The sequence below is a fragment of the Vicia villosa genome, unplaced genomic scaffold (assembly GCF_029867415.1).
Source record: "Vicia villosa cultivar HV-30 ecotype Madison, WI unplaced genomic scaffold, Vvil1.0 ctg.000098F_1_1, whole genome shotgun sequence".
Taxonomy (NCBI): Eukaryota; Viridiplantae; Streptophyta; class Magnoliopsida; order Fabales; family Fabaceae; genus Vicia; species Vicia villosa.
In genome coordinates, this window is record NW_026705010.1 from 1,517,972 (window position 1) to 1,532,956 (window position 14,985).

Below are 14,985 nucleotides of genomic sequence, written 5' to 3' on the forward strand. Positions count from 1 at the left end.
ATTCCCATCACACGACCAAATAGCATCCTTGATCTCATCCTCGGAAAAAGGTTTTTCAAGATCCAAAGAATCCCCTAGAGATAACGCTTTCAATTCAATCCCATGCGGTTCCGGTCTAGTGCAAACCTCTTCTTTAAATAATCCTTCAAAGTGCTTGAAAATATAGTCTTTAATATCCTTGACCTCTTCCATTCTCCCCCCTAGTCTCCATGGTGCATAAAGAATTCCTTCTTCTTCTATCTTTTAAGGAATTATGGAAAAAGCGTGTGTTATCATCCCCCTCGGTGAGCCAAAGTTGTCTCGGCTTTAATCTAAGAAACCCTTCTTTTTTGTTAAGATTATTCCAAAAGTCCTCCACCACTTTCAACCTTTTCTCAACCACCTCTTCCGAGACGTTACCTGCAAAATGAACAAACAAGTTATCTAAAGAATACATCTCTTTCACGTCTTTGTCAATCTTGAGGTCAATCTAACCATAAACCGTTTTATTCCACCAAGAGATCCGACTTTTAAGGATTTTCAACTTTTCCACCAAGCAATAGTCCCATCTCCCTTTAACTACTATTTTGTTCCACTCCTCTTTAACAAAATTATCAAACTCCTCATGCTTTAGCCATAAGTTGTTAAACTTAAAAGGCTTAGGTCCCCAATCCTTTCTATTGTTTTTCAACCAAATGGGTGCATGATCCGACACATCCCTCTCTCCTATAAATTAACCATCCACCCTACTATATTCTATGTAGCACTCCGATAATAAAAATCTATCGAGCCTACTCATCGCCTTCCCGTTGCTTTTGAACCAAGTAAACTTGCCACCTATAGTGGGAAGATCCACCAACTCCATTTCCTCTATGAATTCATTGAATGATCTTGAATCCCTACTATAGTCACTAATAGTAACACCAGTTATTTCATCAATAGTAGATATAGAGTTGAGGTCACCCCCAATGCACCAAGATCCGACGGTGTTATTATGCTTGAACTCACAAAGATTCTTCCAAGTTCTTCTCCTAATGACTTTGTCACATGAAGCATAAACATTGACATAATAAATAAGTTTTCCATCCTTCTTTACACAAAGACCAAGAAAGCCTTCTCCCCTAAAACTATAAATGAGAGAAAATAAGTCTTTCTTCCACATAGTTAGAATTCCACCGGAGGCTCCGGTAGCATCCAAGTAAGACCATTCAACGTCAACACCTCCCCACAACTCTCTAACCGCATCCACACCAATTCCGCTAAGTTTTGTTTCTTGAATGAAGCAAATATCAACATCACCCTTTTGAATTAGAAATCCGACTCTCTTGCGCTTAACCCGATTCCCGCCACCACGGATATTATACGAAAGAATAATCATGGGGGCACACCATTTTGGGTCCCCTTTTCCACCTTCACACCTTCATGATCCCTTAATTCCATTTCCTTCAAGCTTTTGATCGGATCAAAATTGTTTGAAATATTGATGATTCATAGTTTAGACATGGAGTTCCAAAGCCCCTCTGATGCATTGTTGCTCACACTGTTAATTCATCTTCTATTGTAGTTTCAAATATCCATGCTTGAGATGGACTCACAAGTTAAAGGTACATTGTAAGAAAGAAGATTATTTTTCTCTGTTTGGTGAGTTAAAGCTCAGTGCCCTGTTGAATTATCTTCCTTTGTGATGAACCCCACCCTGAATTGGATGAGTAAAATCAAGAACTTTCTCCCCTAAGTCCAGCACCTCCCCTATTTTTTTCCTAGAAATTTTCGAATTCTTCACAATTTGACATTGATCATCAAAGCACAATGTTTTGGAGTTTCTACCTCTGGTTCCTTTCCTCTTCCTAATTAATTACGCACTTTTCAATTGAAAAGAGACACGATTTTTGTTAGAATTGGTGGAGATATTGTGAGAAGACACAAGAATGCTATTTGTGTGCGAAGGTGAGACTTTTTCTGCATTGGAATAACAGATAGGAAAAACTGAGCTGGGCCCACCTTTATCCACGTCAATAATAGCTTTAGTTTCAAAATGTTGAAAGTTGACCGTTTCATGTGTAGTACCACTTTCCGAGTGGCCCCCACACCCATAACCAATGTCCACCGATTCTTTAATAATATTATCACCAAATAAATCATTAACAATTAAACCTGCTGGGTCCACATGAGAAATCCCTAAATCCCTCTTTCTCCTCAACGGCGTGTTATCTGAAAACGCAACCTCTGTGCCTCTGCTGCAAGTCTTCATAGAGATAGGGTCTGAAGAAGTTGCCTTCCCTAAAAGAGGATTAAGGTTGTCCGCTACAGAGTCTGAACCATTAAAGCTTGTACAACAAACCCCTTCTTTTCTTGATCTGTCGCCTTCACCCTTCTGAGTTTTTGACAAACTATCATCATCAACTCCAAAAGAACGATTCGGTTCCCGATGCGATTTAACAAGGTGGTCGACGGTGTATCGCAGTGGCCGGTCCAAATTCGAGAGCTGCGGTGAACCAGAGTGCGAACGAACATACAAAGGCAAATCGCCTTTGGCCGAAGAATCTGGGGAAGAGATTGATGATTCTTCATCCGAGTACGAGCGGACACTTTGGGACAACGTTGAGTTCATCTCTTAGTGGAGAGTAACATCTTCAATGATCAGTAAGTTGAACCAGATTCCATCTATGCACGTTTTGACTCTGTTTCTGATTAGATCCACTGAATCTGTGCAAATCATAATATTAAGAGTATCCAATCTGTTAGGTTTGTTGTTGATTGTTTCTGGGTTGACAACTTTCCCAATATAAGCCAAGAGAAGATTGATGAAGCTCTCATTTTTGACAAAGCAAGGGATCCCGAAGATGGAGATCCACACCATTCTCGCGCACTCCGCATCCGATTTCTTCCAATTTCTAACTTCTTTGAACCATTGGTTTTTCCACTCAGCTTCTTCTGCTAATAGGTTCTCCAAATCTCCATCGTTTTCTTCCTCCAGAAGACATAAGTTAGGGTCCAACGCTGTCGCAGTGATAGAGAAAAATCCCTCTTCAAGGAGGCTCTGTGCTACTCCAAATGCAAGTCCTGGGCTACGAACAACTCCTACTTTGGCCTTGCAAAATCTGTTAGATTCAACCTCAGAAGAGGAATAAAAGAAAGTCTTACAAGCTTCTTTATTTTCTGTAGGTTTCTTCAAAATATCTCCTGTGATTGCCTCCGCATAGGATCGAGAAGGGCCGGAAGAAGTGATGTTAAAGAACCTTCTCTCCTTAACATGTTCAGGTCTGCTACCTATGTCGCTACCAACACTCTGTCTGTTGTTATTCCTATGAATCAATGGTTCTTCTTTCCTTTTGATCTTAGAAATGTTAGCTTTAAGTTTTACTCCTTCTAGCCAAATGTTATCCATTTTAGTCTCCAGATTCTTCTCATCCTCAGCATTGATGAATCGAACGAATCCAAAACGGTTGCCTCTCCAATCTCTCTTAGGAGGTATAACTATCTCCTCTATCAGTCCTAGTTCCTTAAACTCCATAAACAGATCTCTGGCATTCCATTTATCCCCAAATTCAGTGATAAAAATTGTTGTTAACAGGTTCCTCTTCACACCATGTTCCTTTTTGAGTATGTCCCATTTTGTGCCTCCTCCAAACCTCCTGCTGTTCCTCTCCTTCACTTGAATCCATCCTTCCTCCATGATTGCTTGGTTTGAAATGAAAATACAGAAAAGTCTGATCTTGGCGCTCTCTCTTGTTTCTCTCTCATCTTTTTTTTTGAGATTCGCACTAACTAATATTAAATCAAATGTTTTTTCAGCAAATATAAATTAGCTTTCTGCAAATGAAGGTATTTAGCCGATATTGCAAACTCAGTTTCTAAAACCTATACTTAGTTACATACACATGTTTCTTCTACACTTATTATATTATATTTTATATCACATGTTGAATATATGTCGAATGAACAATGCCAGCTTAATATATAAGTTAACACAACCTAGAGTTGATTTAATTTTTTAATTTTTGATTGCTACTTCAAAATACATATATTAATATATACAATTGATTTTAATGATAGAGTTGTATTCATTCAGTGTCATGGAATTGATTTGAATTTTTTATGTTAATTGTTTATGGTAGATTCTTCAAAATTAAAATTTAATAAACAACATAGATCATATATTTGATACAACACATAGTTAGTTATATTTCTAAGTAATATAATAGCTCATTATGAACTCTAAAAATTACTTTGTTATATCAAGACTTTAATAGATTTTCTTAACTTATTTATATGTTATAAGTTATAAACTATAACGTATATTCAGTTAAAAAAAAATTATAATAGTGCCAAACTTTTTTTTAGTCATAAATTATAAACTATAACATGTATTCTATCATTAAATAAGTTATAGTAGTGCCAAAAATTTTGATAAATATTTGCAAGAATCTTAGATTACACAACTGTATAGAGACTAAAAATCTATTATATTAATAAAATAATTAATTTAATATTACATAATGTACATGAAAAAGTAACATATTATACTTAAAATATAATTTAATTGTTATGTACATTGTTAAACAATATAAAATAATTTACATATATATTTTTCTGAAGTATTTAGTGTAGTATTGGTGTGTTACAATGTTTTTTTTTTTATATTTTATGCATTTCTCAACATGGTAGATGTAGCAAATAAAGAATGAGACTCCAAAGGGCAAAGGAAAGGAAACGTGTGGGAGATCAAAATCTTTTCTATTTAATTATCTTCCTATGTAGAGAAATCCATGCCTAATTGATGGATTGAGGGGCCTAAGACACCACTATTTAAAGACTACAAGAAGGACATTCAATCCAACATATGCAAGCATTAGGTTTATAGATATCACAAACTCCATATCCTGTTCCCGCATGAATCCGTATTCAAGAATGGTCAATGAAAAGAAGAGCTCCTCTAGCTACAAGTATGGAATGAAATGGTGTTTTTTTCTCCTACGCTGTTTAAATATCGTAAAGTCTCCTTTTGTATTTATGTATTAGCTGCAACTGCAGTTCTACATGCATGATGTTTCAGCATTCTTGGTTTTCTGGGTTTCATATTTTTCGGATGTTGCATGTCTTATGTTTATGTACCCAGGTCTTCAAACTTTTTCGCCGGTCAGGCAAGTGGTGGAAGTGTTATTGGTCATGGTGTTGACTTGAACTTAGTGAAAGGGAAAAACTCTGAACGTGTATGCTGATCACATATCAACCTCATCTGATAGTAGCAGGTAAATAGTATGTATAGATTGAAAAAAGGGTGTAGCATACTTAAGTGTTAGTTGTCTGCATGTTAAAGATATGATTGGTATGTTCAAAAGTCAAACATACAACTTAACATTGATTACGTGTTTATAGTGAAACCAGCTCAGAGGATTCATCTGAATGGATATTTCAAGGAATAAGCCGTGTTCAAGCTAGAGTTATAGAGACACTCGATGATCCTCTACTGGATATTTCAAAGCAGTGACTCAGATAGTGATGATTCAGGGGAGGAATAATACCCTGGGGTGTATAGCTGGACCAGAGAGATCACGTATGCGAAAATTGCCCAGAAGAACTTGCATGTAGTTATGTATTATCTGCACACTTTTACGCATGCTTTAAGTTTTCAAACACAGTTAAGTGACCTGTTAAAATTAATGTGTTGTAACCACCACTATTAGTGAGCATTATGAAAGAAGTGTAACCATCACATTATAATGATTGTCTTTATGTTAGAATTGTATCATTAAAATTGAGAGAATCAAAGAGTCCTCGTCTTAATTATCATCTTATTGTCTTCTAAGTCAGTTTTGATTCAAGCCTATATAAAGGCTTTGTAATGTTAAGAAACATACAACAGTTGGTGGTAAATTCAATAAAATAGCAGTTTTAAAGCATATCTTCCACCAGTGGAAGTATAGTGAGAAAAGTGTCCGGTGCAGTTTTAAAGCATATCTTCCACCAGTGGAAGTATAGTGCAAAAAGTGTCAAAAAAACCAGTTTTCCTCTGCAGAATCCTGCAACACCATAATTTATCACATACCACCTCTAGAATACCACCAATAGAGTGGTATCAGAGCTGCAGATCCTTGCAGCCCCAACAAAAACAACAAAAGTTATGGCTTTTACAAACAACCCTTCCGCAACTTACAGCAATGTCAAAGTTCCTCTATTTGAAGGAGAGAACTATGATTTTTGGGCTGTTAAAATGGAGACTCTATTCACATCTTTGGATGTTCTAGAGTATGTCAAAAACGGATATGAAGAACCGGCACCAACGGAGGCTGAAAAATCAAAAGAAAAAGCTGAAGAATCAAGCCAACGGCTTGAAGAGTTGAAGAAGAAGAAGATCACACATGCTGGAGTTCTCGGAATGATTCAAAGAGGAGTCTCTCTATCCATTTTCCCAAGGATTATTAGAGCTAAAACATCGAAAGAAGCCTGGAGTATCCTACAACAAGAGTTCGAAGGAGACTCAAAGGTGCGAACGGTGAAGCTTCAATCTCTTAAGAGAGATTACCAAAATGAAAGGATGAAGGAGAACGAGAGTCTGAATGAGTACTTCAACAGACTCTCCGAGTTGGTGAATCAGATGAAGTCGCATGGTGATACGATAGAAGATCGCAGAATTGTTGATAAAATTCTGATTAGTTTGACAGCAAGATTTGACCCAATGGTGGGTGTGATAGAAGAAACCAAGGATCTATCAACCTTGACTGTTCAAGGGTTGATGAGGTCTTTGAGATCCTACAAGCAAAGGATGTTACGACATTCTGAAAAATCAATTGAGAGTGCCTTTCAATCTAAACTGAACATTCAGCCCAACAATGGTGAAAATAAGCCCCAAATACAAACTAGAGGTGAGTCTTCTAGAGGTGGCAGATTTGGAAGAGGCAGAGGCAGATGTCGAAACCAACGTGGCAGATCTGGAAGAGGCGCAAATGGCGGAAGATGGAATGAAGCATCAAACAAATGGTGCAAAATTTGTAACAGCGGCAATCATGACGAGAAGGATTGTTGGAACAAAGGCAAACCGCAATGTCATAATTGCAAGAGATTCGGGCACCTTCAAAAGGATTGTCGTCTTGCAAATCAGCAACATGCTTCGTACGCAGAAGGAGAATCTGATGAAGGAATTTTTTTTTTTGCTTGTCAAAAAGCATTGCATGAAGAAGGTAAAATTTTTTGGTATTTGGACAGCAGTTGTAGCAACCATATGACCGGACAAAAGGAAGCATTTATAAAGATTGATTCTTCATTCGGCTCGAAAGTTAAATTGGGCAATGGAGAACATGTCGAAGTGAAAGGGAAAGGAAGCATTGGAGTCACCACAAAGCAAGGAATCAAAGTCATACATGACACGCTTTATGTGCCAGAATTAGACGAAAATTTGCTTAGCATTGGACAACTTCTGGAGCACGGCTATTCTCTAAACTTTGAGAATAGAGAGTGCAGAATTTTTGACTCAGAAAGAAGAAGTGTTGCCGTTGTGAAGATGACTAGCAACAATAGCTTTCCACTATCTTTCAACTATGAGAAAAATGTAAGCATGATGGCTAGAGAAGAGAATGACTCGTGTTTATGGCACAGGAGACTTGGGCATTTGAATTATGAAAGTCTCAAGTTACTCTATCAAAAGAAGATGGTGTATGGGCTACCAAGAATTGAAGAAAAATCTGGTGTGTGTGAAGGATGTGTCCTTGGCAAACACCACCGGCAACCATTTCCAAAGGAAAATGCATGGAGAGCCAAACAAGTATTGGAACTTGTACACACAGATGTGTGTGGTCCTATGAATACTTTATCTCATGGAAAAAACAAGTACTTTATCTTGTTTATTGACGACTTTACCCGCATGACTTGGGTATATTTCATGAGACAAAAATCTGAAGCGTTTGTAATCTTTAAGAAGTTTAAAGCATTAGTTGAAAAACAAAGTGGAAGATTTATAATGATGCTGAGAAGTGATCGAGGAAAGGAGTACACCTCAAATGAATTTCACAAATTTTGTGAAGATGAAGGTGTTGAAAGACAGCTCACTGTTGGCTATACACCTCAGCAAAATGGTGTATCTGAAAGAAAGAACCAAACTGTGATGGAGATGGAGAAATCTATGCTACTTGAGAAAGGTTTACCTAAAACCTTTTGGCCCGAGGCCGTTAACACTGCTGTGTATTTGATGAACAAGTGTCCAACAAAGGCCGTGTGGAAAAAGACTCCATTTGAAGCTTGGAGTGGAAGAACACCATCGGTGAACCATCTTAAAATTTTTGGATGTGTTTGCTATGCTCAAATTCCTAAACACAAGAGGACAAAGCTGGAAGAAACAAGTGAAAGATGTGTTTTTATTGGCTATAGTTCCATGTCGAAGGGCTATAGACTTTATAACTTGAAGACAAACAAGGTGATCATTAGCCGGGATGTTGTATTTGATGAGAATGCTTCTTGGAATTGGGAAGAAGACAAAATGAAGGAGAAAACAGTCCCTGCAATCATATTACAACAACATTCAGCACCTGAGAATGAGCAACCAGCCCCATGTACACCAAGTTCCTCATCCTCTCCAAGTTCATCAAGTTCAAGTTCATCATCTCCCAGCTCAACTCCAATAAAATTGAAGGATTTGAGTGATATTTATGCAAGATGTAACTATTGTGTTGTGGAACCAGACAATTTTGATGAAGCAATCAAAGAAGATGTTTGGAGTAATGCAATGCAAGAAGAGATAAATGCCATTGAGAAAAACAAAACATGGCAGCTAGTTGAAAAGCCAAATGACAAAGAAGCTATTGGAGTAAAGTGGGTGTACAAATTAAAGCATAATCCAGATGGTTCAATTCAAAGAGCCAAAGCTAGATTGGTAGTAAAAGGCTATGCACAATAGCCTGGAATTGACTATAATGAAACTTTTGCCCCTGTTGCAAGATTGGATACTGTACGAACAGTTATTGCATTAGCAGCACAGAAAGGGTGGAACCTGTACCAACTTGATGTGAAGTCAGCTTTCCTGAATGGAGAATTAAAAGAAGAGGTATATGTGCAGCAACCTCAAGGCTTTGTGACTAAAGGCCAAGAAGAAAAAGTTTACAAGTTGAAGAAAGCTCTCTATAGGTTGAAACAAGCCCCTAGAGCATGGTATAGTGAAATTGACAGCTACTTCATTCAACAAGGATTTCAAAGAAGTCAGAGTGAGCATACCTTGTATGTGAAGCATCAAGGTAAAGATGATATCCTTCTTGTTGCCCTTTATGTTGATGATTTGGTGTATACTGTAACATCCTGATTTTTATTAATATTTTTATTAATTATATTAGGAATTCTATTATTTGGTTTTTTTAATAATTATTTGCTTAATTTAGTCATTTCTGATGTTTATTAAAATTTTCGCGTTTTGGGACGATTTAGTCGATATTAGTTCGGGATAGCGGATTAATATTTAATCAAAAATTTTAATATTTTTAGTGTTAGAAATATTAATGAGTTAATATTTAGCGTTTTGGAAATTTTCCAAGTAATTAAGATTATACCGGAAATATGAGACATTGAGTTATTAGAGGATTTTATCCGTATTTATTTTATTATATTATTTTATTTTACTTGGTGTGTTAAATAATTATTTAATTGTTATGAGATATAATAATTAATTGAATTACTTAATTTTGTGTATAATTGTGTTTATTGGGTTTAATAAGTTAATTAAGTTATTAGAGAGATATAATTAATTGGGCTTAAGTAGTAGAAATAAAATATGAAAATGATTGTGGGTTAAGCCCATTAAAAATAGAGATAGTAAGGAAAATAGAGTTTTAGAGGATATAACTCATTTGGGGAAAAGGAAGAAAAAGGAGGCTAGAAGAGAAGAGAAGAGGATTTGGGGAGAAACTAGAAGATAGAAGGAGATTGATTCAAGGTAAGGGGGAGAATCCTTATTATTATGGGCTAGTATGATTGGGTCAATGGGTAGCTATATGATTTAAGAATTTTGTTCTTCAATTTTTAGGTTTTGACATGTTTAGGTTGAAACTCCTACATCTCTATGGTTTTATGATAAATTGATGTTCTGCTGATTTTATTGGTATTAAATTTGTGTGATTTAATACATATAATTTGATAACGATATTCTTATGGTTGTCTTTAATTATATACAGCTCCGATATTAGAGATAAATATGCATTACAGTACCGATTTATTCCATTATATATGGCTTAGTTGGCTTCCTTAATACATACGTTGTAGCTTTACTTAAGAATTAAATGAGGAATGACAAAGTGGCTGATACTGTAGCAGCTATTGTTTTGTTAGATTGAATAGAAAAATTTGATAGATATGCTAAATTGATGTATAATGTAGTGTCATTTCATTAACAATTTGATATACAATTTCCATTAGAGATAGTTATGCTGTCCGCAACACTCAGTGCATGAACAATCAGTACATATGTTTTAAAAACAAAGCAAGGTAGATAGTATTGATTTGTTACTACATACTGTTAGTTTTAATTAAATGAACCATACTACTTATGAAAATAAATAAATAATATCATCACACAAACATACTGTTAGTACAGATTTAGTAGATTACACTACTTTTAATCAAATATAATAATAAATATATACTATTGTTTATTTAAATAAATTGGTATGTTTAAACTTAAATTTGAGTCATTAACAAAATTGAGTTTGAGTTATTTAGCTAATCAAGTCAATTTTTATTATGTCAGTGTTGTCAATTGAGTATTTTAGAGTATTTTGAAATACTTTAGAGATATATTTTTATTTGTTTGAGTAACTCTGACATGTTTAGAGTTGTTAGAGTTGTTTTTAAATTGCTTAGAGTTGAACCCGATGAGTCAGATAATTAAAATTGAGGGTATTTGACTCTTTAAGGTTATTTTATTATTACTTTGAGTCAGACCGTTAGCCAATTAAATTCATAAGAGTTATTCTTATATGTTTAGAGTTGTTAGTTTTTGATGTCGGTGTTTGTATTCTCGTTGAAAATTTTACAAATTCATAACTTTCAAACCGTGAATCCGTTTTGAGTACCGTTCGAAGCGTTAGAAAGCTAGCGTGACATTCTTTTCAATAAAAATAGTTTTGTTGACAGTAGATAATATTAATTGATAATTAATAGTTGTATTGATTGCATTGAGTTGATTTGATTGGATTATGTTCGGACTTGGATCTATTATTCGGTTTATCGGAAAATTACGGTATTTTGAGAATTTGACCGTAATTGTGTTTTGGTTGAATATTTATGTCGAGAATAATATATTGCTATGTCAATGATGTTGTTTTGATAATGTGTATATTCATATATATGCGGTAAATGAGAATTAACATGAGATAGTATGGTTACTAGTGTTAATTGGATTGTGTGAATCGTAATTGATTAATTGACCTCTCATATGTGAATGATGTGTGTGTGTTGTGAATGTTGTGTACAATTGGTGGATAATTCGTAGAGTTGAATTATTGTGATATGCGGAAAGTTAAGATGGTAGAGATGATCTTAATTGCATATATTTGTGATATTGTACATACATTCATATAATAGTGTGCCTTGAAACACAGGTGGATTTGCTTTGAAACACAAGCGGGCTTGGATTCTAGAGTGAATCGGAAGCCGTAAACTATATGTTTACAATTGGTGGACTTTGGTCTTGTCCGGATCGGAAGTGTGGCTTAGATTCTAGAGATATGAATCGGAGGCCGGTGAAACTTAGAATTTCACATTGGTACCACATGTATAGTGTCACATGTTTCATTGAGTCACATTAGAGCTATGTGATAGTTGACTATGTGCATTATGTTGTCATGATATGTGCATGATTGTGATAATTGATTATGTGCATTATGTTGTTGTAATAAGTGTACGAGTGAACAATTGATTATGTGCATTGATGTCGTAATGCTATGTGTATGAGTTTGGTAATTGATTATGTACACTTGGGGTTGTAGCGATATTTGTATTAGTTGATAATTGAGAATGGGTGATGTTTGAATACGTAATTGGTTAAATGCGGGAATATGTGATAATTATGGCTATGAGTATAATTGAGAATATAGTATTGAGATATTATACTCTTATACTTGGTGTATGATTAATATATGTGAATTATGATTAGCATTAATTTTATGATTAGGCAAGTGTAATGTATTCCTATAATTGTTGATTTAACCATTGTATCTCATTATACTTTCTTCATAATGGTTTGTATTCTCACCCTTCTGTTTTAATGTTGCCCTCGTTTGGCGACATGCAGGTTCTGGAGTTTAGTAGCTCGTGCGTGAACTAGCCGGAGATTCTTCCGTGTTTGTTGGATATTAGGTAGTGAGTCGATGCTCTGGTCATGTAACACTGGGTAGACTAGTCGTGTTGAACTCATGTTTCTATTTGGTTATGTATTATGTTATGACTTGATAACCTGTTTATTTGGCTACTTGTTGTTGAGAGGCTTTTAAGCCAAATATCCTGATTATGGCTTATTTTGTTGAGATGATTATTGAGATATGATCATGGTATGGGACATGAATCATTTTATGAAATACATGAGTATTTTAGTATTTTCCGCTGTGAATGCATATTCTGTGTGAATTGTAATTAAATGTTTAGGTGTTATTTGAAATGACCAGGTGTATTGTATATTGTAGATAAATGCTGTCGGTTTTTAAAAGCTTTTAGTTTTTTTGAAAACGTCGATGTGACGCCCTTTTGAATTATATGCATGCTTATTCTCTGATTATATGCTTATTTATTTTGGGGTATAAAAGGGGTGTTACATATACAGGTAACAACAAGAAAATGGTTGAAAATTTTAAAATAGAAATGATGAAAAAATATGAGATGAGTGATCTTGGCTTGCTGCATCATTTTCTTGGTATTGAGGTTTACCAAGATGAATATGGAGTTTTTATTTGTCAAAGAAGATATGCTGAAAATATTTTGAAAAAGTTTGGCATGAATGGCTGCAAACCTGTTGATATTCCTTTAGTGGTGAATGAAAAATTAAAAAAGGAAGATGGTGGAAGATTAGTAGATGCAAGCATGTATAGAAATTTGGTTGGAAGTTCGTTTTATCTAACAGCTACACGACCCGATTTAATGTTTGCTGCTAGTTTACTCTCAAGGTTCATGAGTAAACCGAGTCACTTACACCTTGGAGCAGCAAAAAGAGTTCTAAGGTATGTCATGGGAACCATGGAGCATGGAATCAGGTTTGAAAAGAGTTTTAAACTCGAAATTAAAGGCTATTGTGACAGTGATTGGGCTAGAAGTGTTGATGACATGAAAAGCACTTCTGGTTATGTGTTCAGCCGGGGTTCAGGAGTAATTTCTTGGTGTTCGAAGAAACAAGACACTGTAGTGCAATCTTTAGCTGAAGCAGAATATATGGCAGCTGGTTTGGCTACACAACAATCATTGTGGTTGAGAAGAATACTTGAAGATATCGGAGAAAAGCAAGAAGAAAGTCTGCTGCTTCACTGTGACAATAAATCAGCAATAGCCATGGCGAAGAATCCTGTTTTCCACAGTCGAACAAGACATATTAATATAAAGCACCACTTCATTCGAAGTGTGATCGAAGATGGTGATGTGCAGTTAGTGTTCTGCAATTCATAAGAGCAGCTTGCAGACATTTTTACTAAAGCACTACCAAGAGGAAGATTTCAGCAACTTAGAGAAGCAATGGGAGTTAAAGAGCAACACATTAAGGGGGAGTGTTAAAATTAATGTGTTGTAACCACCACTATTAGTGAGCATTATGAAAGAAGTGTAACCATCACATTATAATGATTGTCTTTATGTTAGAATTGTATCATTAAGATTGAGAGAACCAAAGAGTCCTCGTCTTAATTATCATCTTATTGTCTTCTAAGTCAGTTTTGATTCAAGCCTATATAAAGGCTTTGTAATGTTAAGAAACATACAGCAGTTGGTGGTGAATTCAATAAAATAGCAGTTTTAAAGCATATCTTCCACCATTGGAAGTATAGTGAGAAAAGTGTCCGGTGCAGTTTTAAAGCATATCTTCCACCAGTGGAAGTATAGTGCAAAAAGTGTCAAAAAAAACCAGTTTTCCTCTGCAGAATCCTGCAACACCATAATTTATCACATACCACCTCTAGAATACCACCAACATGACCTCATCTTCATTTTGGTCCCTCTGCAGTATTTTCCAAGGTGTGTGACAAAGCACTACTTGTATTGGAACCAACGAGCGGTTGAGCTAATTGATGAAGATACTGGAAGGTGTGTGACAAAGCACTACTTGTAATGGAACCAGAGAGCGATTAAGCTAATTGACGAAGATACTGGTGAGAACTACTATAGTGGAGTCCATTGCACGAAGAGAAACAAAAAGGTCTTTAAGAATGAGAAATTCATAGGACGAGGATGGTACGAGTACGCTAAAGAGAGGAAGGTTAGAAAAGGTGACATTGTGTGCTTCATAATACATTGCCCGCCAAGACGTGTGTACGTGAGTTTGCTCAACCGTTAGAGTGATGGTTTTACTAAAGGATCCAGTAGTGAAAAATTTGTTGAATAGGTGTAGGAAGACTAAGTGTTTTTGATGTAGAAGGTAGAATTGTAGTGATTGTTGGTGACAAAAGGTTTAATAGTTAGATATGTTAAGTGTTTTGAAGTATGTATGTTAGAACCACAATGGTGGTCTAACTTTATTTTGTTGCATCATTTTGTGTAAAACCCATGATGAATGATCCTGAATGTTATTAGTAGTATTGTCTAAGAATGTTTTCATGAAGTTTATTACGTTTCAAATTGTAATATGTATTTAAGTTGGGATAAATATATATATATATATATATATATATATATATATATATATATATATATATATATATATATATATATATATATATATATATATATATATATATATATATATATTGATATTGTTTCTTCAAATATTGTTGTTGTTTGAACTACAAATAGGCCATATGAAGCAAGTTTTCATAATGTTGAATGCATGGAGTA

General features: G+C 35.2%; 1 protein-coding gene and 1 long non-coding RNA gene across 2 annotated transcripts; one reads left to right on the forward strand and one right to left on the reverse strand.

The window, feature by feature from the left end:
- Positions 1-712: 712 nt before the first annotated feature.
- LOC131624025 (uncharacterized) lies at positions 713-1,357 on the reverse strand. The gene has a single exon (XM_058895024.1). It carries the CDS (start codon positions 1,355-1,357, stop codon positions 713-715), a length of 645 nt encoding a protein of 214 aa, XP_058751007.1.
- Positions 1,358-4,785: 3,428 nt separating this feature from the next.
- On the forward strand, positions 4,786-5,688 carry LOC131624013 (uncharacterized). Its single transcript, XR_009290420.1, has 3 exons — positions 4,786-4,940; positions 5,099-5,231; positions 5,359-5,688. It is a non-coding gene; the product is annotated as an uncharacterized LOC131624013 (long non-coding RNA).
- Positions 5,689-14,985: the final 9,297 nt, after the last annotated feature.

What these genes read in the sequence shown, in the direction of transcription:
- LOC131624025 (XM_058895024.1), bottom strand. Translation starts at nt 1,357, where the DNA reads ATGATTATTCTTTCGTATAATATCCGTGGTGGCGGGAATCGGGTTAAG.